We start from the raw sequence: 23,162 nt of genomic DNA on the forward strand, positions 1-23,162 counted from the left end.
TAATCTTGAAGCTGAAACATTTTATGCTTCAATAAATCCTACTCGAAGTTATGCATTTTTGAGTCATTCTCAAGAATTGTGACCTCTGTTATTCGAGAAGTTCATGGCACAGAACAAGTTAACAAAGTCGCAGTAATTTTTTCAAATTATGTACTTTTCAATACATTTTTCCAAGAAGATATAAATTGGCCATAACATGCCATTATAAAATTGCTGACGATCATTGAACCCTCGTCACAAACAAATCGCAAAACAAGAGCTATTAGCTATGAGAAATAATGCGAATAGCAAGTCAAGGTAATCAAATCCACACCATTACTATTTCATTCTTCTTTTGTGAAATATGTCTGGTTAGTGGTTACGTTCGCAGGATCTCTATCGTGAAAATCGCATCGATGATCAACTCAGACTTGTTGATGTTACAAAACCTGACCAATGACTCATTTGAGCTATTATCTGAAGTGAGAAACCAACTCAGGTAACGAATGGTTTGGACAAGACTAGACTTGTTGGGCCGTCCATATCGTTGGCTAGTAGTATTTTCAGTTTTGTGAAATTAATACCTTGAGTTTATTTCATATGGAAAATTATGCAAATTCCTGTCGATGATTCATTTTATGGTATTCTGACAATAATTGGATATTTATTCGAGCATTGATTGAACTTTGAGGTAATAAGTAACTGAAAATTTTGAACTGTATCGACAATACTTTGGAATGGGTAAAACTCTTCTTTTCTTCTAAAAATTTTGACTCTGATGTCTCAGAAAAATGCTTGTATTATCGGTTAATAAAAGTGTGCCCCAACAAGTATGTGAAGTTCAAATCATTCCTAAAAATTATGAATTATATAGGCCTTAATATGGAACCTTGGGGAATGCCAAATTTTAAATATCTCTAGTTTTTTTTAACAGATAATTGGTAATTCGCTAGTTGTATCTTCGATTTTTAATTCATGCAGTGAATGACTGATCAAGTATTATTCCAATCAGTTGATTTGTTGAAAACAATCAGTTAGTAATATTCAACATTAATCTATAAAGTAGTATAACATTTTGAATCAGAATTCGATTTGGCGATTGAAATGTAACAATTTAATCGAAAGATTATACGAACAATGACTTCGATAAGTTTCAGTTAGCTTTTAATATACTAGGTGTTTTCATTTCAAAATAATATTGTGGTTACTACCATTGTCATTTTATTACCAAAGTCATGTTTAAAAGTTGAACATTTCTATTGTTCCATGAACTTTTTCGTTCCATTCTTGATGTTAGAATTTTATCGAGAATTTCAATTTCAACTGAATAGATTGATATCATAGAGTAATAAACATAGATAGAGGGAGTATACGCAATTTTTACATGTCCCCAACATAACGTAATTTTTCCTAATTGTCCAATTTATAATAAGCAGAATATTTATTATTTTCTGTATTTATCTGCTGGAATCAAGGTTTGGAAACTTTTGCTCTCCTAGTCCTAGTGTCATCGGTTGTTTCACGTCGTTTGGCGCAATTGGAGTTTGTTTTTTGAATTTCTGATATATTTAGGTATTTATTTCAATATATTTTGAGTTAATATGAAACGTTGATTCACTATGGGACATAAGAAATGCGTCTTTCGTAGAGAAACTCGCGAATTGAGTGAAATATCGTTTCACTCATATGTTTTCATTTCCGCGCGCTTTATGTCAAATTTGATATTTTATGTTGGGGACAAAATTTGCTTACTGAAAATGACATATGCTCCCACTATCTATGTTTAAAACTCTGTGATTGATATCGAAAGATTTGTTCGAAATATCTCTTTTAGAGAATAAAATGCTATATGTGATCTGAATCGATTGTCATAATTCAGAAACCTCATATTAATTTTGAAATATCTAGTTTCTGTTGTTGTACCTTAATAAAAATAAATGTATCAATTCATTAATTTTTTTTGTGCTTACTATGAAATACCAGCTGGAGTGCTGTATTGTCACGTGATTACAGCTAAATATGTAATAAATGTTTATATATGTCCGAAGAAATATCCAGTAGCAGATTTGCATACAGTGACTTATGAATGAAAATATTGATGCTGATATTGCAGAAACAGCAGCTTATTTTATTTCAATGGTAGTTATTATTCGACTCAATCGATATCTCATATATCAAAATAATCACAGTTAATTTTATTTGCATACACTACAATGTTTGTGTTGTTGTTATTATTACTGTCACCTTGATCTTAATTTTTCATTAAGATATTTATCTTCAAATTTCTTTTGTGAACGTAAAGATTACTGGCTTTACAATTGAAGAAGGTGTCTTTTAGTTTGTACAACACTCTCTTGTTAGCTGAGTGGGTGTTCAAACATGTTAAAATCGAATTTGAAGAAATTGGTGTGAAAGTGGTGTTGTAGGTAGCTTCTCAGAAAGCGTTATTTAGTGATTAACTGGGAGTCTGACAAAAGAAACGGATCCTTTGATACACTGAATGGGAACTTGAGGTTTTAAAGGAAGACACGAGCTCACAACAAGGGCGCCTAACTATAAAGAATTTCTACCTGAGTCTCTTCTGACAATTTTGGGAAGAGGAGTTTGGCGAATTTAAACCCGACAGGGTGGCATTAGCACAAAGTTGAACATAAGAACTTCTCGACAACATGTAGAGTGAAGTGTGAAATGTTATTAATAAGCCAATTGAAAAATTGGCAATGGCAAAATTCGATTTTAATATTCAACATAGTTGCCTTCGAGGGCGGTACAGCGATTATAGCGATCTTCCAACTTTTCGATACCATTTTTGTAGTACGATTTGTCTTTCGCTTCAAAATAGGCATCAGTTTCGACGATTACTTCTTCATTGGCGCTAAATTTCTTTCCAGCGAGCATTCTTTTGAGGCCTGAGAACATGAAAAAGTCGCTGGGGGCCAGATCTGGCGAATACGGTGGATGCAGAAGCAATTCGAAGCCCAATTCATGCAATTTTGCCATTGTTTTCATTGATTTGTGACACGGCGCATTGTCTTGATGAAACAGCACTTTTTTTTCTGCAAATGGGGCCGTTTTTTGAAAATTCATCCTTTAAACGATCCGATAACGCTATATAATAATCGCTGTTGATGGTCTGGCCCTTTTGGAGGTAATCAATGAATATCGCTTTGGATTCGGTTTATCGTGTGCAGTCCACTCAGCTGGACTTCGGAGTGAAATGATGGAGCCATGTTTCATCCATTGTCGCATATCGACGCAAAAATTTAGGTTTATTGCACTTAAACAGCTTCAAACACTCCTCAGAATCATTAACACGTTGTTGCTTTTGATCGATTGTGACTCGCGCGGCACCCATTTTGCACACAGCTTTCTCATGTACAAATATTCGTGAATGCTATGATGTACACGGACTGCTGTCAAATTTGGACACGTATCGTTGAAGGTTGGTACTAACTAAAAATCATATGGATTTAATACTACCACCGCCATCTGTGCATCAGACCGGGGACTTTTCAATTGGCCAAGATTTTGCTTCAACTGTATTTTTTTCCTTCAAAAAGCAATATTTAATCAGCACACGAAATTATTTTTTTTTTCACCTTTTTTCAAATAACAAAAGTAGCTACACTCACTACGTAATATCTCACAAACTAATGGTCGAACTGCTGTCAAATTTTGACACGTATCGTTTAAAGGTTGGTACTAACTAAAAATCATATGGATTTAGGTAATACTAGCACCGCCATATGTGCATCAGACCGAGGACTTATCAAGTTTTTTACTTATAATTCTAGTTATTATTACATTCATTGTTTGAATTTTAAGGTATTGAAGTCTTGATAATGTAATATTTCGAATTAGGCAAGCATCTCCTGTCAAAATTATCCAGTGAATTTGATTTAGTGGTGCGATTATCCTTTTGCTCATTATTTCATTTCTGAAATCAACAGGGCTTTACTAAAAGAAGATTTCGTAATAATCGACTACAAAGCAAACACCATTCACTATAATCTATAAAAATTAATTTTTCAAATTTTCCCACCTTTTATTCACGCTGACATATGTCAAACAAATTGACAGGAACGTAGTTCGCATAAACTAATGTCAAAAATAATAACAATCATATTCCCTTAAGAAAAACTTCAAAATCCTATTGATTTTTTTGTCTGGGACTTTTGGTCCCAGAGTGAATTGTTTTTGCTGTCTAGTCAGTCCCTGCCTCTGGTGGGGTCTTCGCTGCCATCGAAAGGTTTACGACATGGCGTACTGTGATTTATACCTTCCCATGCAATAAAAAGGTAGTTCATAAATAACATCATATTTCACGTATAATTGTGTAAAGGACTGTATACTCTGAACTTCCAGGAAAATTTATTTTGACTTTACTCAAAGCGAGGCCGCAAGGGCAGTGTCTTGACGTTTTTATTTATTTATTATCACTTTATGATGAGCTGACGATCATTACAAGAGGCGCTTGGTAAGATGTAGATATTTCGATGAACTCAAAATACTTTGAACGAGTATCGTTTTTGAATGATCATTTTTTTTTGAAGGGGATGAATTATTTTGCCATTTGATATTTTCTCTTGAGGGATTGTGTTTGAGTTGGGAACTTTCTAGATTTAACTATTACATCGAGTAAACCATGAATTCTTAATTTTTCATGTACCTATTAAGCAGAAAACTGTTTTTTTTTCAAACTTTAACATCAATTATCTCGATAACGAAGCTTGTTAGGATATATGTTCATATGAACTTTTTTTTCAAGAGAAGAATTTTTATATCCGACGCCAAAGTTATTGAACTAAAATCTGGACCATCCTGTATATTCTTTCGAGAGCAATACAAAAATTATTAACTTCAAACAATAAAGCATGTGCAGATGAAATCTCAGTATTAGCAGAGGAAGCCTAAACGGGGAATCATACATTAAAACCTAGGATACAAGAGCACAGATAAAAAACCTCAGTAGGAACTGAGGAACTTAATTTTTGTCAATTTCCTAAAGGTTACATATTGAAAATTTTTCGAAAATTTTTCAGGTGAGATGGAAATTCGACTAATCAGGGATCGTCAATTCTGGCACCGCTCAGCGATTTTGCGTAGACCCCACAGTTTGGCAGAAATTCGAAGTCGAAATTTGGAAAAAATTGAATTTCCATTCAAAAATCATTATATCTCCTGAATTATTCGTCACAGACCCCTCAAATAAAAACGTTTTTTGAACATCGGGTTCTGATCTGAAACATAGTAAGGTTTCGAGAGCGTAGCTTAAGTCCAAGAGAAGTTGCAGCCTCGGGAATTAGAATTAGACTTTTGTTGAAGACATTACAAGAACTCCATTCCGAACGCCAAATTTTCTTGTCACTTCCATCAGATTGAAGGAAAGAATTAATCCATAAAGGTTCGCGTGACTTTAATCAGGCAGTTTAAGTATCTGTAAGTAAGATACAATTGGAAATAGTTCGAAATTTTTCCCAAGATTTCTTGACTGCAACCTATCGACCAATATGAGGCTGAAGTATATTTGGTAGCACTGGTTACCAATTTAAAGGTGTAGATCTGATAGTTCCACTAATAATTCTCATAGAAACGTCAATATGCTCATCAATTTTGAGAACTATTGAACCAAACAGGAACATAGTATTCAGCAGCAGACAAAACCAAGGCCAAAACCCTATGAAGAATCTGCTAATTTTTGAAGTTATTTCCAATTTCATACGCAACTTCCCCTACATATCAGTGAAATTTTCGTAACATATAATTTTCTTCGAATTTGTCTATGAAAAATTCAAAATATTGGATGCCAGACAATCGAATTCATGCATATTTTAAATCGACATGAGCATCCACAACTGACTCATGTTTCAACAATTTCAAGGTTCAAAATTGGCGTGTTGTTCGGAAACGCCTGTGGTGAAAAACTGAAAACCATCGTTTGACCTGTCTATATTTTTAATGAATGGTTTGGAGCCTCGAATCAGAAACGAACGGTCATTCTAGAATCCCAAAGGGTTCCCAATTTTTGTTGGAATTGGAATCATCCGGCTGTCATGTGGTCCATTCCGAGAATGAACTATCCCGCGAATTTTTTCATTGTTGAAATTCTACCGCTTAATCATTTTGTGGTTTCGGATTTCGCAACATCATTCTGTGGTAGATTGATAGGTAAGTGGATATAAATAAACTTGTATAGCAATCTTCCTCAAGATCATTGGGTGGAGACAAGATAAATTGTTTGTCGTATGGATACTAACACCGATAACTGCTAATTTTACAAAATAGATTAGTAATAGTTGATTGAATTTCACTCGTTTGTTGTTAGTTGAGGAAATTTGATTCTTGAAGTTTCAAACGTGGTTCCTCTATGGTTCAAACGTGAAATTTTTAGTCGTGTCTGATGTAAAACTGACATTTAAACTGAATATGACGTTATGAATATACCTATACAGGATGACTTATTAAGATGTCCAATATGTGAACTGTAGTAAGGTTCAACACCTTAAAATATTATGATTCTGCCCAACATGTTCATCAAGCCAAGTAGCTTGACATTTTAACCAACTACTTGACTTGAAAATCAAGCTCGTGAAAAATTACCTACTTCAGCTTGATTTGACTAGATTTTAGATGTTAATTGCTTGACTTGATATCAAGCTACTTGATATTACTTGAGCTTGATATGCACGCGTCGCTCGGCATATATTTCTGCAATCTCGTGCGCGGTTAGACTAAATAAGGGGATTCCTCGAGCGCCGAGAAACTGAAGTATTAGCCAGTTTGACTTTATTGGTACTTTTCTCACATTTTTATGAAATCTATTGGTAGATTTTGGTAGTTTTAGAAATTTCTCTCCAAACTTGGTCAAAATGGCTAGAGATTTTCTATCAACGCCAGCATCTTCAGCTCCTGTTGAAAGACAATTTTCCAGAGCTGCTCTTACAATTACAAAAACCTGCAATAGGTTAGGCGACAAATCTATAAGATGCCTCATGAGTCTTAGATCCTGGATGGAAAATAATGAAATCAAACAAAGCCTGGAGGTTTCTCAATATGTATTGAAAAGAGAGCCAATTTTAAAATCTGTTTTGGATTTTTGGGGTTTTGAAATACAGAGTATTCACTAATACACAGATAATGGTTTTAATCGTTTATTCTCAAAACACTCTCGTAAGTCTCACTTTTTCTCTAAGCAAGTTCTAGAAGGCTAAACGAAAGGGAACCCTAAACCAGAAGTGAGCTCGACCCAGTTCAGCTGTCTGAACGCAAGGGAGCCCAACTCAGAAAGGGCTCAACCCAGTTCAGCTGTCTGAACGCAAGGGAGTTCAACTCAGAAAGGGCTCAACCCAGTTCAGCTGTCTGAACAGAAGACGTGACAGAAGAACTAAAACACACAGGTTATGTCACTGACGTTTGCTCTCGATCATCGAAGATCTATATTTGTTTTCTCTCTCGATGGCCCTCGATGGCCGCGCCACGTGCAGACTCGCAGCGCCACCTACGACGTTGAAGTAAAACTTCAAGTGTATGGTTGGTTGTCTCTCTCGAAACAAGTTCGGATGAAGTAATATTCTAACACTCCCTCCCTTCATCGAACTACAAGCAGCATTCTCCACTCTAAGTCTAATCTATAAACAGAACTCAATTAGTTTATACTCTAGTCTCTAGAAATACTCTGAAAACAAAAATTCAATGGGTTAGTATTCCAAGATTATTAAATCATTAGTTTTTGAGTTAATCTCTTATGACTGTCTGATGGTATCTCTGACACATTCTCTTTCGTTGGAGTCCACCTCACTGTGGTTCTCTTATACTCAACACATTGTTTGAAATCACCATGTGTCTTAACCATCTATCTTCTAAGTCCAGATTTCTCTCTATGTAGTAGGTCGTCATTTATTACCTCTAAATGATCATCAAATACTTTTAGTTTGTGACTACCATCTTTCTTGGTGCAGTCTCCAGCGGATTTGTTATCACACCAGACTGTTATAGGAAACATCAGTTTACCTACCACAAATCTAAGTGCCTTATCAAGAGATATTAATTCTTGACAAGCATCACTCATAGCTAGATATTCGGATTGACAAGTGGACAATGTGACATATGTTTGTTTATGGCTTCTCCAAGCTATTACATCTCCAAACAATCTAATAACATACCTTTCAGTTGATGAATAGTCGGAATGGTCTCTAAATGTTGCATCGGTAAATGCTTTTAAGTATTAAGTTTGAGCGGTGAATTTAAGACTTAAATTCACAGTACCTTTCATATACCTGAATATTCTCTTTACATCTTTCCAATCAGCTTCATTTGTTTTCTCGTTAAACAGTTAACAGCAAACGTAGTGTCTACCATTTGATGGATACATTAAGCTACCAATCGCTTCTCTATAAGGAACTCTTTTCATCTCTATAAGGAACTCTTTTCATCTCTCTAAGGAACTCTTCTCATCTCTATAAGGAACTCTTCTCATCTCTATAAGGAACTCTTCTCATCTCTATAAGGAACTCTTTTCATCTCTAGTTTATCTGAGTCATCTTGTAGATTCTCCGATTGATTTCTCTTAATCTTGTTTTCTACCTGTCTGGTTACCATAGGAGTATTTTGAGCATTGCAGTCATTCATATTCAATCTATCTAACATATTCATGGTATAATTTGATTGATTGATTTATATACCTCTCTTCTCGGTTTCTCTTTATATTTATATCATTTCTCCTCCAAGTATATAAACAAGGTCTATGTATATCATTCTCTGAACCAAGTTTCTGGATCTCTTCAGTGAATCTCTTATTACATCTCTTTGGACTTATCTTCAGTCCATATAGGGCTTTCCGGAGTTTATATACATAAGATCGTTTGATCTCATTGTCAATGTCTACTCCATCAAGAATCTCCATATAGATCTCCTCTATAGTGCCATTTAAAAAGCAGGTTTTTACTTCTGATTGACAAGTATGTAAATCATACTTATTGATTATTGCAAATGTAGCTCTAATTACTGGAAGTCTGGTACATATGTCTCCTTTCAATGTCATAGATATTTTCGACCTTAAAGCCTTGTATGACTAATCTTACTTTGTATCGTATAAGACCATTTGCCTCTAATTTTCTCTCGAATACCATTTTGGGTCTATAATATTTGCCCGTTTTCCAGATATTTGAGGATACTTTTTATCTACCAATATCCAAACCTTATTTTGTATCATGGAATCAATTTCTTCTTTTATAGCTTTCCTCCATAAGTGGCCTTCTCTAGAATTTATAGCTTCCTCGAATTTTATCGGTTTTCTCATATTCACCTAAAATAATAATATTAATAGTTGATCTTTATTGATAACTAGTTATCCAAAGGCAATCGACCGAGGTCGTTCAGCATACTTTCTAAAATACTATTCTCTGAATAATTAAAAAACCTTGCATAGCTTACGTCCTCTACAGTTTTCTCTAAGTGTAGCAGGGTACTGGCCTTTTTATCGACAGTTCCCTTATTTTGGCTCTTTCGAGTTTTTCATCCAATCCCAGTCAATTATATTTTCCTGGGTCTCTAATTTTTTCTAGTGTCATCAAGTTGTTTATTTCTATAAACATCTTTGTAGGCAAGTTTCTTGTTAAATCTCACATGTTGAGATTCAAGGGACTTTTTCCTAGCTTGAATGCTACGTCAAGTATCCACGGTATAACCCACTGGGACATCTTTCAGGGCACATTCTCCAAATTTCAAGCTGGATTTTGGAATCTTAATGTATGCGAACATCACAATACATAATAATACTTACAAGCTGGATTTTGGAATCTTAATGTATGCGAACATCACAATACATAATAATACTTACAAGCTGGATTTTGGAATCTTAATGTATGCGAACATCACAATACATAATAATACTTACAACAATACATTCAATACATCCACATCTCTCAATTTGATCAAAGTGGCATTTTGCATTTGGTGCAAACTTTGTCAATGGTGTTTGATATCTGATAGACTTGTGTGTTCTGTTGTACACATCTATGAATGCATCAACATCAACCTCCCACATACTCTTAGGTAGTCTGGAATCAAACATGTATGTACAAACCTTCTTTTGGATCGTTGAGTCAATCCTCTCCGCTCTCTCGTTCTCTATATTTTCTCTACTCAGTACTTCTGGGAATTTCCTTTCGGTAAATCTGTACCTTGATCTGACCTGATATAATATACCTTCTCATTTTTCTCCAACAAGTTTCTTGTTGATATTAAGAATTTCTTTAATGCTTCAGCCAACTCATCTTCTGTTTTAATGAATATGCTTTAGCAAGTCTCCAATAGTCTTCTATGTAGACATTAATTAATCTTTACTGACCTGGATGAGATGGTGGTTTAATAAGTCCCATCGTGTCAGTGTGTGTCAATTCGTTGTTTCTCAGCTCTCATTCTGTCTCTTTAAAGTGTAATTTTTCCATTGTCGATATGATACATACTTCACGTTCTAAGTTTTGGATTGATTCCAAGTTATCGATCTAAATTACCTCTCTATTGATATGACTGCAATCCCAATATTTTCTTGTTGCTCAGATTGTGTTTCATCTGTTTTGTCAGTTGAAACTTGTGAACTTTCTCTTTAGGTGAAAAGATGAGATCATACTCTTTCTCCCTCCCAATCGCAGATTCCGGTTCTCCCTCCGAACCTAATAACTCGTTATTGGACTGTGTCTGCGATTGCAAGCTCATCTCATCTTCTTCGCTTATCGTTGCTTGACTCTCTAACACAATCTCATTATTAACCTTATTGTAAACTCTTAGGATTTGGAATTGTCCTCATCGATTACAATGACTGCTATCTCGTTTTATTTGCTCTCTATCCTCATATTTTGACATCTCTCAAAGTTTCTCAAAATCAGACAACCATTTACGATATGGTTTGTTGCTCCAGAATCTGCAAAGAAGTTAATGATTGCATCAAGTTTACCTGTTTTAGTTTTTCTATGCTCTATACTTCCAACCCTTCTTGCCTTGGGGCGACCCTCTTTTTTTGAATCTCTTACTCTCTCTCATTCTCCTCTGGTTTACATGGCTTCGTCTCTTAGTGTTGAAACTTGGCTTGTTCAACCTACCTCTACTCGATCCTTTAAATTTAACGTTTCGTTCGTGCCACCATTGTTAATGCAATCCTCTTACTTGATTGTCCCACAACCGAAGCAGAATCACTTACTTACTCTGTTGCCTCAAATTTCAATCAGTTGACCAGTGTCTTTCTTTGTTACAATGGAATCATTTTAATTTATGTACCCGTTGAACTTTTGGAATCTCCTCTTCAATTTCAGACCTCTTCTCAACCTCCAATCTCTCTGGTCTCTCTCTCTCAGATGAAGGTCTTGATCTCGTCTAAATTACCTTCTTGGTTTGGGGTCTGTCTCCTGGTCAGATCTGCATCTCGTAACTTGGATATGACTGGTAATACAGCCTGATAAAGTGCAGATCTTATCTTTTGAGCAGTTAGCTCAATCACACCTCACATGCTCTTACCTGAAGTGTGTGTCGCATTTGACTTGCACTTCCTGGAGAACCTCAAACCTCTACTTACTTCAACAGGGTCTCGGATATTCAAAATTTTTCTTTCAATAGTTCTTCTCAATTCTGTTTATGATAATGTCTCATACTTAATTACTTCTCTTGGATTTGTTGGCCTCCGAAAAAGTTTGGTTACTCGTACTTGGCTCTATGACGTCCAACAAATCATTTGTCAAAAAGCTCTGATCATAGACTGTCCATCCAGATCTTAAATTTGAATTCTGTTCTGTAACATGGATTAATTTTAAATACCTGGGTTTTCTAAGCTCTAGAATTTAACCCCAGAAATTATTCTCTTAACTATAATCACCTCTGTAAAATGAATTAATTTTTGAATACCTGGGTTTTCTCAAATTCTAAAATTTAACCTCAAAAAATATTCTCATATCTCTAATGACCTCTGTGACATGAATAAATTTTAAATATAGCTGGGTTTTTCTCGTACTCCAAAATCTCTAAAATTCAACCTCAAAAATATTTTCATAACTCTAATTACCTAACATGGATTAATTTATATATACCTGGGTTTTCTCATACTCTAAAATTCTCTTCTCTACTCTCTCTATTGTACTCTCTCCATTGTCGACAATTTCTCCTCTCTCAGATCTCTAATTTCTCAAAAGGGGGTTTTGTGTAATGACTCTAAAATTTCTCTAGCATCTCTCATCTACGTATCACTCGTTGATACTTTTCTAGTCAGCTAAGATCAAGGAAATGGGCAATTATTAATTGCATGAAAAACTTACATTGGTTTTGACAATTCTCTCTTTCCTCGTAATGCATGAAACCTATATCTTCTGCACTTACGGAAATGGTGGAATCGCTATGATAATCCACCAACGGTTTTCCTTGATTTCCTTTGGCTGCCATCTATTTCAGGATTTATGAAACAAAATATTTATATTATGTATTTTAAGATTTTTGTGCATTATATGCTCTCTTAGTACATTTACTACCAGGTATAAGATATAAAATTTTGTTTCGTGCTTCTGAATTGCCTCAAATGCACAGCAATCTGATACAATTCGAAACATGGCTATTAAAGTTTTCGAGCATCACCACCACGTATATATACACCTTACTACAAAGCGGTATCACGCACTGCAATGAAAACCTGTTGAGTTAGGTATGGCCATTTGTACATTATACGGGATGAATACTTGAATCCTATAATATCCCTAGCTTACAAACGAACAACACAGCACAGCAAGCATTGTACGAAAGAAGCCCTGAAATATTGATTATCACTAATCTTACCATACTGCAGTTTTTGTAGTTTAGTGAAATAAATAATTCCCCAAATTTTTCATCAATATATATACTCTCAAAATATCTCAATCTCTGGATTATGTTTATGGAATATGAAACATCCAATTTTACATGCTCCAAGCAATGTATGTAGAATCTTTAAATCTACATGCTCCAATTCTCTAAAATTATCCAATCTAAAACAGAAAGTATGTTAGCAAAGTCTCTGAAATTTTCTCATCGATACCTCTCGAATGATGTATGTACATCTCTCAAATTATGACTCTGAAAAACTCTAAATTCACATAATATAATTTTCTCAAATGATGAATGTGAAATCTCTGAATTCATGAACATCTAAGTCAATTTGATACAACGAGTATGCAGAATCTCTACATCTGCATAATCAAAATCTATATGACATGTGTATAGTGAAATATGTCATTTCTCTTAACATCAACGTTCAATAACCGTTAAGAATCAGATTTGCAAGGTCTCTACACTTGAAATCAACTTCCTAGGTTGTGAACATGATTTAACTCTATCAAAACCTGTGTATAGTGAAATATCTCATTTCTTTAAACATCAACGTTCAATAACCGTTAAGAATCAGATTTGCAAGATCTCTACACTTGAAATCAACTTCCTAGGTTGTGAACATGATTTAACTCTAATAGATAGGTAAACACATTATTTCCAAATACAATATACATATACTGTATAACAGGAATTCTCTATTTCAGCAATGAATATGAAATAAATCATTTCCATTCACTGAACTCAATAAAATATCTCCTCTAACCTCGATAATTAAGTTGAAATTTCAACTTACCTCAATATTTTTCTCGTGTGAGATTTTCAGAATAATTGTTTACCTCGTCGCGCAGTTTGAAGCTTGCTGGTTCCATAACCTTTTGGATTTTTGGGGTTTTGAAATACAGAGTATTCACTAATACACAGATAATGGTTTTAATCGTTTATTCTCAAAACACTCTCGTAAGTCTCACTTTTTCTCTAAGCAAGTTCTAGAAGGCTAAACGAAAGGGAACCCTAAACCAGAAGTGAGCTCGACCCAGTTCAGCTGTCTGAACGCAAGGGAGCCCAACTCAGAAAGGGCTCAACCCAGTTCAGCTGTCTGAACGCAAGGGAGTTCAACTCAGAAAGGGCTCAACCCAGTTCAGCTGTCTGAACAGAAGACGTGACAGAAGAACTAAAACACACAGGTTATGTCACTGACGTTTGCTCTCGATCATCGAAGATCTATATTTGTTTTCTCTCTCGATGGCCCTCGATGGCCGCGCCACGTGCAGACTCGCAGCGCCACCTACGACGTTGAAGTAAAACTTCAAGTGTATGGTTGGTTGTCTCTCTCGAAACAAGTTCGGATGAAGTAATATTCTAACAATCTGCTCTATTGGCAATACGTGGATTGACAGCCCATCACTCTTCTGTATGGGTTTTGTATTCGCAGCAGGATTGTGGCTGAATAGAATATATTTTCCCTGAAATCTAACAATGGTACCTAAAGGGAAAATCAAAGCAAACCCAGTTAAAGTATTCTTTGCATTTCTTTTATTGAAATATTTATTTGGCTCAATCGCAATGCTCTTGACCTGAATCGTGGCCCCTTTTCTTTAATGGATTAAACTTAAAGAGATCATTTACTCGACTTGAAACAATATTTCTTAGAAACCTATCAAAGTGAAATGACCTCACATTGAGTAAGCCTCGTTCCATGACAATGTTTCTTTGTGCATAGTTTCCGATAAAAACTTTGTATGGTAGACGGATATTTACTTTTCGATTTACACATTACGAAAATAATGAACTGTATATGTTTTGAGCAGTCGTTCCCCGAACAGATCGCTCTGTCATTTCGTCACGATGTCTGTAATATCCTATTTTTGAGCCGTTTTCCAATTCAACTCTCCTGCCATGGATTTTTCTATAATCTATAGTTTGTGATACAGAAAACTGTTCAGTCAACCCATATTCATCAATGCAAAAAGCACTAAACGATATTTATGGAAATATTATATTAATTTCAATGAAAATTTAGTGAATTAGAAAAAATAATGTATAATACTCGCAAGAAGGCTCATTCTACCACTTCTTCATTCTTGCATTATAAATAACTATTCTGAAATATCTTAAACTAAAATACTCTATGGTATGTATGGATTGTCATAATTTCACAGATTCATTATAAACGTCATTTTGATTTTCGAATACTTACCTAGTTTCTGTTGTTGTTCTATAATAATGATGAATGTATTCTTATTTTACTTCTTGACTAACAATAAAATATAAGCTGGAGCTTTGAATTATCACGTGATCACAGCTGTTTGAGCAAGTAAGTGCACCTAATCTAGCATTACATAGAAAATATGATCTACTGCAAATTTCACCTCAAAAGCTCTTAAAGTCAATTTAGTTCTTCTCTTGAATTCCTTCTCTAGGACGATTGTAAAAATGTATTCCATAAACAATCTAAGCACAAAATAGGCATCTATACTGCATGAATGTTTGAGAATGGGCTCTAGAAAATTCAAATGTTGAAATTCAGGAAATTAAGAATATTCTTCACTAAACATTTATTAAATATAATATCATATGAAATATGGATTGTGATGCTATTTATAAATTGTTTCCTCGAAATGCTATTTCTGACAATTTTATTGTAAATTACGAAACTCCGAATATCAATTTGCCAGTAATAAAAATATGCAGTGGTTTTTATTTCCTTTTTTATCAATTCATTCAATTCCAATAAAGAACCGAATTAATAATAATAATAATAATAATAATAATGTTTATTTCATGATTAGTCTACATTCAAAACAAAATACAGTCATTTTACAATGTAAGAAAATATTGAAAGAAAAAAAAGAAAATCGTGACATGAAACAAACAGAAATCAAATTTTCTCGAAGGTGAGCTCCCGGAGGATTAAACCTTGTGTGAGAATCAAAAAAAAAAAAAAAAAAGTACAAGTTTAAAAGTCTTGACGTAATTTCCACGAATTCTCAACAGATGGCAGATTAAAGGTGCTACACGAGTAGACTGACGGCTCCAGGACTACTGATTCGATATGTTATAGGTGTTCTTTATGTCGATTATACTGGCTATGAAGTGTCTTGACTGACTCAGGATCCAACTTTTTATTTTCTTCTTAAATGCAGTCATTATACTAGGAATCTTCAAAACTTGAGGGATACCATTATAAACTCGAGGCGCAAGGAACAGGTGTGATCTCTGACCCTTCGTCCCACATGAGGTAGGCAATAATATGAGCTGTCCTCTATTTCTGGTGTCATGACCATGCTCATTGAAACTTGCAGACATAATGTTCTTCCTCTGGTGAACCGCAAGCGCCAGGAAAAACAACTGCCTCATATCCATTGTTGCCAACATTTACAAATAGAGTGTATATGTATGTGAAAAACAATAGTCGAAGTCAACTTAACACGATAAATTTTAATTACAGGTATAAAAATGGAAAGCCTTATCCATGGCCGTTAACAAGTTCTCAGCTCATTCTGTACCCTGAAGATGCCAATCAAACGGTGTATACCAAATCGGTATCTGAGAGTGACGCAGGAAACTACACGTGCATTTTAAGGAACGATAGTGTTGTTCACTTTCATACGATTATTTTGAAGGTGTTAGGTGAGTAGATAGTTTTGTTGACATCACACATTTATTAGGACATACCTAAACAAGTTTTGATATCTTTTGGGAGTTATCGAACATACATACTTAGTAATCTGGATGGTTCTCTTCACATGTTTTCAAAATTGAATTGAATTTATTTTGGTTATGAGTAGAATCGTAGATGACAAGTGTTTCCTCACGTATTCTGTTTTTTTTTTTGTAATTTCTGGGATGGTATTCTTAATTTCTCCCTTATTTTCAAATGATTGTACTTTCTTCATTTATGAGCAGCAATAATATTATAAGCTGCATGAAAGCTACAGGAGGAGCCCTGTTAAAAATGATTATCTTTGGTATATTTTAATCAATTGTTAGTAACATACAACTCAAAAATTCACTGTTGACTTCATTATCTCTGAAGTATTGAGAGAAAGTTATTCCAAAATTAGTAGGAAGGTAGAACATATTCAAGGTCAATATGCTTTTCGCATTTATTTTAAGCTTGTCAGCAGATCAACTAACGTTCTCAAGGATTTTTATCCATATTTTTCTTATTTTGAAATTGAATATTTTCATTACCTTTCCATTCGAAGTAAATGGAAGTTGATTTAGTTGCCAATTTTTTCGATCGAAACTTCAGATGAAGCCTTAGAGTAATAAACATAGACACAGGGGGCATATGTTATTTTCAGTAAGCAAATTTTGTCCCCAACATGAATTATCTAATTTGACATGAAGCGCGCGGAAATGAAAACATATCAGTGATACGATATTTCTCTCAATTCGCGAGTTTCTCCACAGAGAACTCATTTTTTATGTCTCAAAGTGAATCAACGTTTCATATCAACTCAAAATATATTGAAATGAATACCTAAATATATCAGAAATTCAGAAAACAAACTTCAAGCGCGCCAAACGACGTGGAACAACCGATGACACTAGGAGAGCAAAAGTTGCCAAACCTTGGATAACAGCAGGTAGATACAGAAAATAATAGATATTCTTCTTATTATAAATTCGACAATTAGGAAAAATATCGGATTCCAAATATTCAAATTTGCATATTCAATCTGGAATCACTCAAATAAATAAATTTCATTCAAAATAATATACATTCATAACGATATAGTGAAATTGTGGATTTGAAAGTATATCACAATCCGACAACGTAATCTAACCATGTTGGGGACATGTAAAAATTGCGTATACTTCCTCTATGTTCATCCGCTATGGATGAAATAGTCAATATTTCAATAGAGAATGACCAGTAGCTAGTTCAGTCAAAAAAAACCTGTAGCATAATTGATTTATGGGCACGTGGGCTGTTGAGTTGAAATACCCTTTCAAACCCCTTGTCTGTTAATGTGAATTTCCATTCCTGTGATCTATGCCTGATGAGTATTTACTTGTTGCCATGGAATTAGTGGCAGAATTCCACTCAATCTAGCGTTTGATAATTGCTTTTATGTGCCTTGCTTATTAGTGGTAGTACTTGTATCGAACTAGCAACAGATTGCTTCCAAGAATTCGGAATATTCAGCTTTTGAACTTGTGGTGGTAAATGATAGAACGTAGTGATTCTCAGTTTTCAGCAGTCCATTGGTCAAAAGCGAATCAAATTGGCGAATGCGCCAGTGCTTTCAGGCCACAGGTTCAGTTTGAATGATAAACTATCATTTTAAAGTTGTCTGTTTGTAATTAGAGTAACAAACATAGACAGAGGGAGTATACGCAATTTTTAAATGTCCTTAACATGGTTAGATTAAGTTGTCGGATTGTGATATATTTTCAAATCCACAATTTCACTATATCGTTAGGAATGTATATTATATTGAATGAAATATATTTATTTGAGAGATTCCCGATTAAATATGCAAATTTGAATATTTGGAATCGGATATTTCTCCTAATTGTCGAATTTATAATAAGCAGAATATTTATTATTTTCTGTATCTACCTGCTGAAATCCAAGGTTTGGCAACTTTTGCTCTCCTAGTGTCATCGGTTGTTTCTCGTCGTTTGGCGCTCTTGAAGTTTGTTTTCTGAATTTCTGATATATTTAGGTATATATTTCAATTTAGATTGAGTTAATATGAAACGTTGATTCACTATGGGACATAGAAGTGCGTTCTTTGTGGAGAAACTCGCGAATTGAGTGAAATATCGTATCACATAACTTGAAAGTTATGCGGAGAAATTTTTTAAATTTTATCAATTTAAGAAGGATATATCTTCCTTAATATACATACTATCACCCCAGCCCCTTTTGACGCATTCTCTATATTTCTATTGGAAAATCCTTGCATAATATTTTCTTTGTTATTCCCGTTTATTGATTTAATAAGTTTTCCGCTTGAAACGAAATAGTTCTGGTAATGAAGTCCTACGTATTTATATTCATTTTCTGGAACAGTTATGCCATGAGAATTCTGAATATTCATTTCTATTGACAATACCGAGAATTTCCAATCGTATACTTGATTTTATAGTATACATATACGTCAAAGAAACAACAAAATAAATGTTGAGGTTGTAATTCCAGGTAGTCTTATTTTAGATATTCATTTTCTGCTAGTATTTGCTTCGGCTCAAACATGAATTATACATTTTCCAATTGGAAAGGAAAATCCTATTTAAATAAGGTTGAAACTTTATAGTCATTGTTTATTAGTTAGGTAATTCTTTCTGCTTTCGTTACATAAATGGTAACTGTGAAGTTTGTCATTTCATATTCGTAGACATGTCGCAGTCAAGAAATCTTGGGAAAAATTTCATTTCTAGTCGAACTTATTTCCAATTGTATCTTACCTCCCAGATACTAGAACTGCCAGATTGAAGTCACGCAAACCTTAATGGATTAATACTTTCCTTTAATCTAATTTAGGTGATAAGGAAGTTTGGCGTTGGAATGGAGTTCTTGTAATGATGAAGGTCTGATCGTTGATCCTTCAAAGAAACTTCTAGGTTTTAATTTTCCTAGGAAAATTTGGTGTATTTTAAATCGACTTAGGACTGGTCATGGAGGTTGCAATAGTATGCTCTTCAAATGGCATTCTATTGAAAGCCCACTATGTCAGTGTGGTGTAAAAGAAACCATTGACCACTTGGTAAATAAAGGGGTGTTTTTTTAAGAGCTATAAAACTTTAAATTGCAATGAAACAACGATGGATTATTCGATTGACATGAATTTTATTTATTCGCAAGATAATCTTGTGGCATAACATTTTAAATATGATTTCTGGCATATGACCGCCACGGCTGGCTCGGATGTAGTCCAATCTGGACGTCCAATTTTCGATGACTTTTTCCAACATTTGTGGCCGTATATCGGCAATAACACGGCGAATATTGTCTTCCAAATTGTCAAGGGTTTGTGGCTTATCCGCATAGACCAATGACTTTACATAGCCCCACAGAAAGTAGTCTAGCGGTGTTAAATCACAAGATCTTGGAGGCCAATTCACATGTCCAAAACGTGAAATTGGGCGGTCACCAAACGTGTCTTTCAATAAATCGATTGTGGCGCGAGCTGTGTGACATGATCCTGGACATCATGGTTGTTCAATTCAGCAATGAAAAAGATAGTAATCATGGCTGTATACCGATCACCATTGACTGTAACGTTCTGGCCATCATCGTTTCTGAAGAAGTACGGACCAATGATTCCACCAGCTCATAAAGCGCACCAAACAGTCAGTTTTTCTGGATGTAACGGTGTTTCGACATACACTTGAGGATTAGCTTCACTCCAAATGCGGCAGTTTTGTTGGTTGACGTAGCTATTCCACCAGAAGTGCGCTTCATCGCTAAACAAAATTTGCTTATGAAAATAGGGAACAACGGCACAATATTTTCGAAATGAAATTGCACTATTACTTACTGAAATTACTTACTATTTGCAAGGGTTGTTCAGGCGTGAGTCAATTCATAATGAATTGCCAAACCAAACTGAGAATAAATCACTTGACAGCTGTTGAATCGGTCGCCATCTTGAACAGTAATGCCAACATAAAGTTATATACCTTGAAAAAAACACCCTATATAAAAAAAATATAACGATTATGATGAAAACCAACACAGATTATAACTCAGAAAATTTGCTTATTGTCTTTTAATTGTAATTGCATAATATATGAAGACTGACAGAAAATGTTCAATTCTGGAAAAAGTACCTTCTCAAGCGGGACTCGAACCCGCAACCTTCGAATCATCACTCCAGTGCTCTCACCAACTGAGCAGCTACCGAGGAAGTTGAAGGTTCGAAATTCAAAAATTGTCTGTTTACCATAATATATTATGCTATTACAGATGATAACATTTATTCCCCCACACTGCGATATCAACTGAAAATTCAAACTTGATACTGACAGTGTTGTTGTTGAAAATTGAATTTCGTCATTGTTCTCACATAGAACGAATTTTCATCAGTTTACAACGAATATCGAACAAAACTTGAAAAAATATTGAATCCTGCCGTAGGTGCTCATTTCCTAGAACCCCTCACGGACAATTGCACCATTATTGAGTCCATACTTTTAACGACCGACCTGTTCATACAGGACTCCATCCATTGTTTCTCCTCGTAAAAGATATCCTCCTCTCGGGACAGGGACAGGGGGGACTTTTATGTAAGAACGTGAGTATGACCAATTCCAGCCGTTTCAGAGAGAAGAGGTCCGTAAAGCGCTTGAAATTGGCAAGCATAAAATGCTCTCCCGGCCAATACAATAACTCAGATGGTTTCTTACATATTAATGATGAAGTGTATCGTTGACGTGCCAGGATGAAGGGGCACAGTTCTTATTGAATACTTGAACCTTCTGGCCGTCTTTTTATTTCTCGCCTCTGATACGGTGAAGCTTGACTAATCTTTCCATCTTTCTCATCAGTATGCATGAAAAGATCGACTGTATGATGTACCTACCGAAGGCATCAACCTCCTTTGTATGTTCATAACTCACAACGTTTTATCTGAACACAAGAGAATTGATTTCATCTACTATGTGTCTTTTATCGGACAATGCGCGGCTTGATATGTTTTCCATCATTCAATTATGGTTTTCAATAGATCTATTTAAAATTCTATTGGGGAGACGACAGGTAAATGTAACAGGAAACTATACATCCTGTATAAGACCTCGAGTCCATGTATGGTGGTATTTCAGGAATAATGAGAGTTTAAGATCGATTGAAGTACTTTTGGTTGATTATTTTCAATGGTAAATCTTTGGAATCGATCGAAGAAGAAAATGTTAACCCTCTTGTTTCTACATAACTCTTTGGAAGCATTGAATCCAAAACTAAAATGGAAAATCTGCCCATCCAGAGCTATTCACTCAAATGATAGATATAAAGGCTGTTTTTTTAGAGATATAGAACGGATATAGATGGATTATTCGATTGACATGAATTTCATTTATCCGCAAGATAATCTTGTGGCATTACATTTTGAATATGATTTCTGGTATATGACCGCCACGGCTGGCTCGGATGTAGTCCAATCTGGACGTCCAATTTCCAATGACTTTTTCCAACATTTGTGGCCGTATATCGGCAATAACACGGCGAATGTTGTCTTCCAAATGGTTTCCAAAGGGTTTGTGGCTTATCCGCATAGACCAATGACTTTACATAGCCCCACAGAAAGTAGTCAAGCGGTGTTAAATCACAAGATCTTGGAGGCCAATTCACAGGTCCAAAACGTGAAATTAGGCGGTCACCAAACGTGTCTTTCAATAAATCGATTGTGGCACGAGCTGTGTTACATGTTGTGCCGTCTTGTTGAAACCACAGCTCCTGGACATCATTGTTGTTCAATTCAGGAATGAAAAAGTTAGTAATCATGGCTCTATACCGATCACCATTGACTGTAACGTTCTGGCCATCATCGTTTTTGAAGAAGTACGGACCAATGATTCCACCAGCCCATAAAGCGCACCAAACAGTCAGTTTTTCTGGATGTAACGGTGTTTCGACATACACTTGAGGATTAGCTTCACTCCAAATGCGGCAGTTTTGTTTGTTGACGTATTGTTGACGTAGCCATTCAACCTAAAGTGCGCTTCATCCCTAAACAAAATTTGTTTATGAAAAATCGGGAACAACGGCACATTATTTTCGAAATAAAATTGCACTATTTGCAAGCGTTGTTCAAGCGTGAGTCTATTCATGATGAATTGCCAAACCAAACTGATGTTAACTCATTTGACAGCTGTTAAATCGGTCGCCATCTTGAACAGTAATGCCAACTTAAAGTTATATACCTCGAAAAAAAACACCCTATATTTTTCATCCTCGGATATCACTTCTTCATTACTGCTATATTTCTCTCCATTGAACATTCTTTTGATTTCTGCACAATTCAGTAATCACTGAGTGCCAGATCTGGAGACTTCGATCAATTTAACCATAGTTTTCATTGCTTTATGACAAGGATCATTGTCCATAGACTCGTTTTCATCCATTTTTCTAATAACAGCGAAAGTAGCGTCACTCGACTAAAAAAAAGTTATATGGCACTGGCGGCGCCATCTGTGAGCCAGACCCAGGATTTATTGAGTGAGTGGCGTGTTGGAATGATGGTAAGCTTAGACTTGTGAAGGTAGAAATCAACTATTCATTTGCAAAACGGCTAATAGAATATAATTATACACTGAAATACAGCTCTCCAAGTTTCAGTAGCAGCAATAACAACTTATTCCATCTCAACTTCTCCGAAACACTA

General features: G+C 35.1%; 1 protein-coding gene and 1 long non-coding RNA gene across 2 annotated transcripts in view; one reads left to right on the forward strand and one right to left on the reverse strand.

Annotated features, from left to right (window-relative positions):
* Window positions 1–23,162, forward strand: part of LOC123678780 (interleukin-1 receptor accessory protein-like 1) — a 66,600-nt gene that overhangs the window by 28,292 nt on the left and 15,146 nt on the right. Inside the window, exon 2 of the mRNA XM_045615997.1 lies at window positions 16,271–16,452. Coding sequence (XP_045471953.1) covers window positions 16,271–16,452 — 182 coding nt within the window. The remainder of the gene's footprint in view (window positions 1–16,270; window positions 16,453–23,162) is intronic.
* LOC123678782 lies at window positions 11,386–12,377 on the reverse strand. Its single transcript, XR_006747289.1, has 2 exons — window positions 12,057–12,377; window positions 11,386–12,002 (listed from the first exon to the last, which is right to left on the reverse strand). It is a non-coding gene; the product is annotated as an uncharacterized LOC123678782 (long non-coding RNA).

This window comes from Harmonia axyridis, chromosome 4 (genome assembly GCF_914767665.1).
Source record: "Harmonia axyridis chromosome 4, icHarAxyr1.1, whole genome shotgun sequence".
Classification (NCBI taxonomy): domain Eukaryota; kingdom Metazoa; phylum Arthropoda; class Insecta; order Coleoptera; family Coccinellidae; genus Harmonia; species Harmonia axyridis.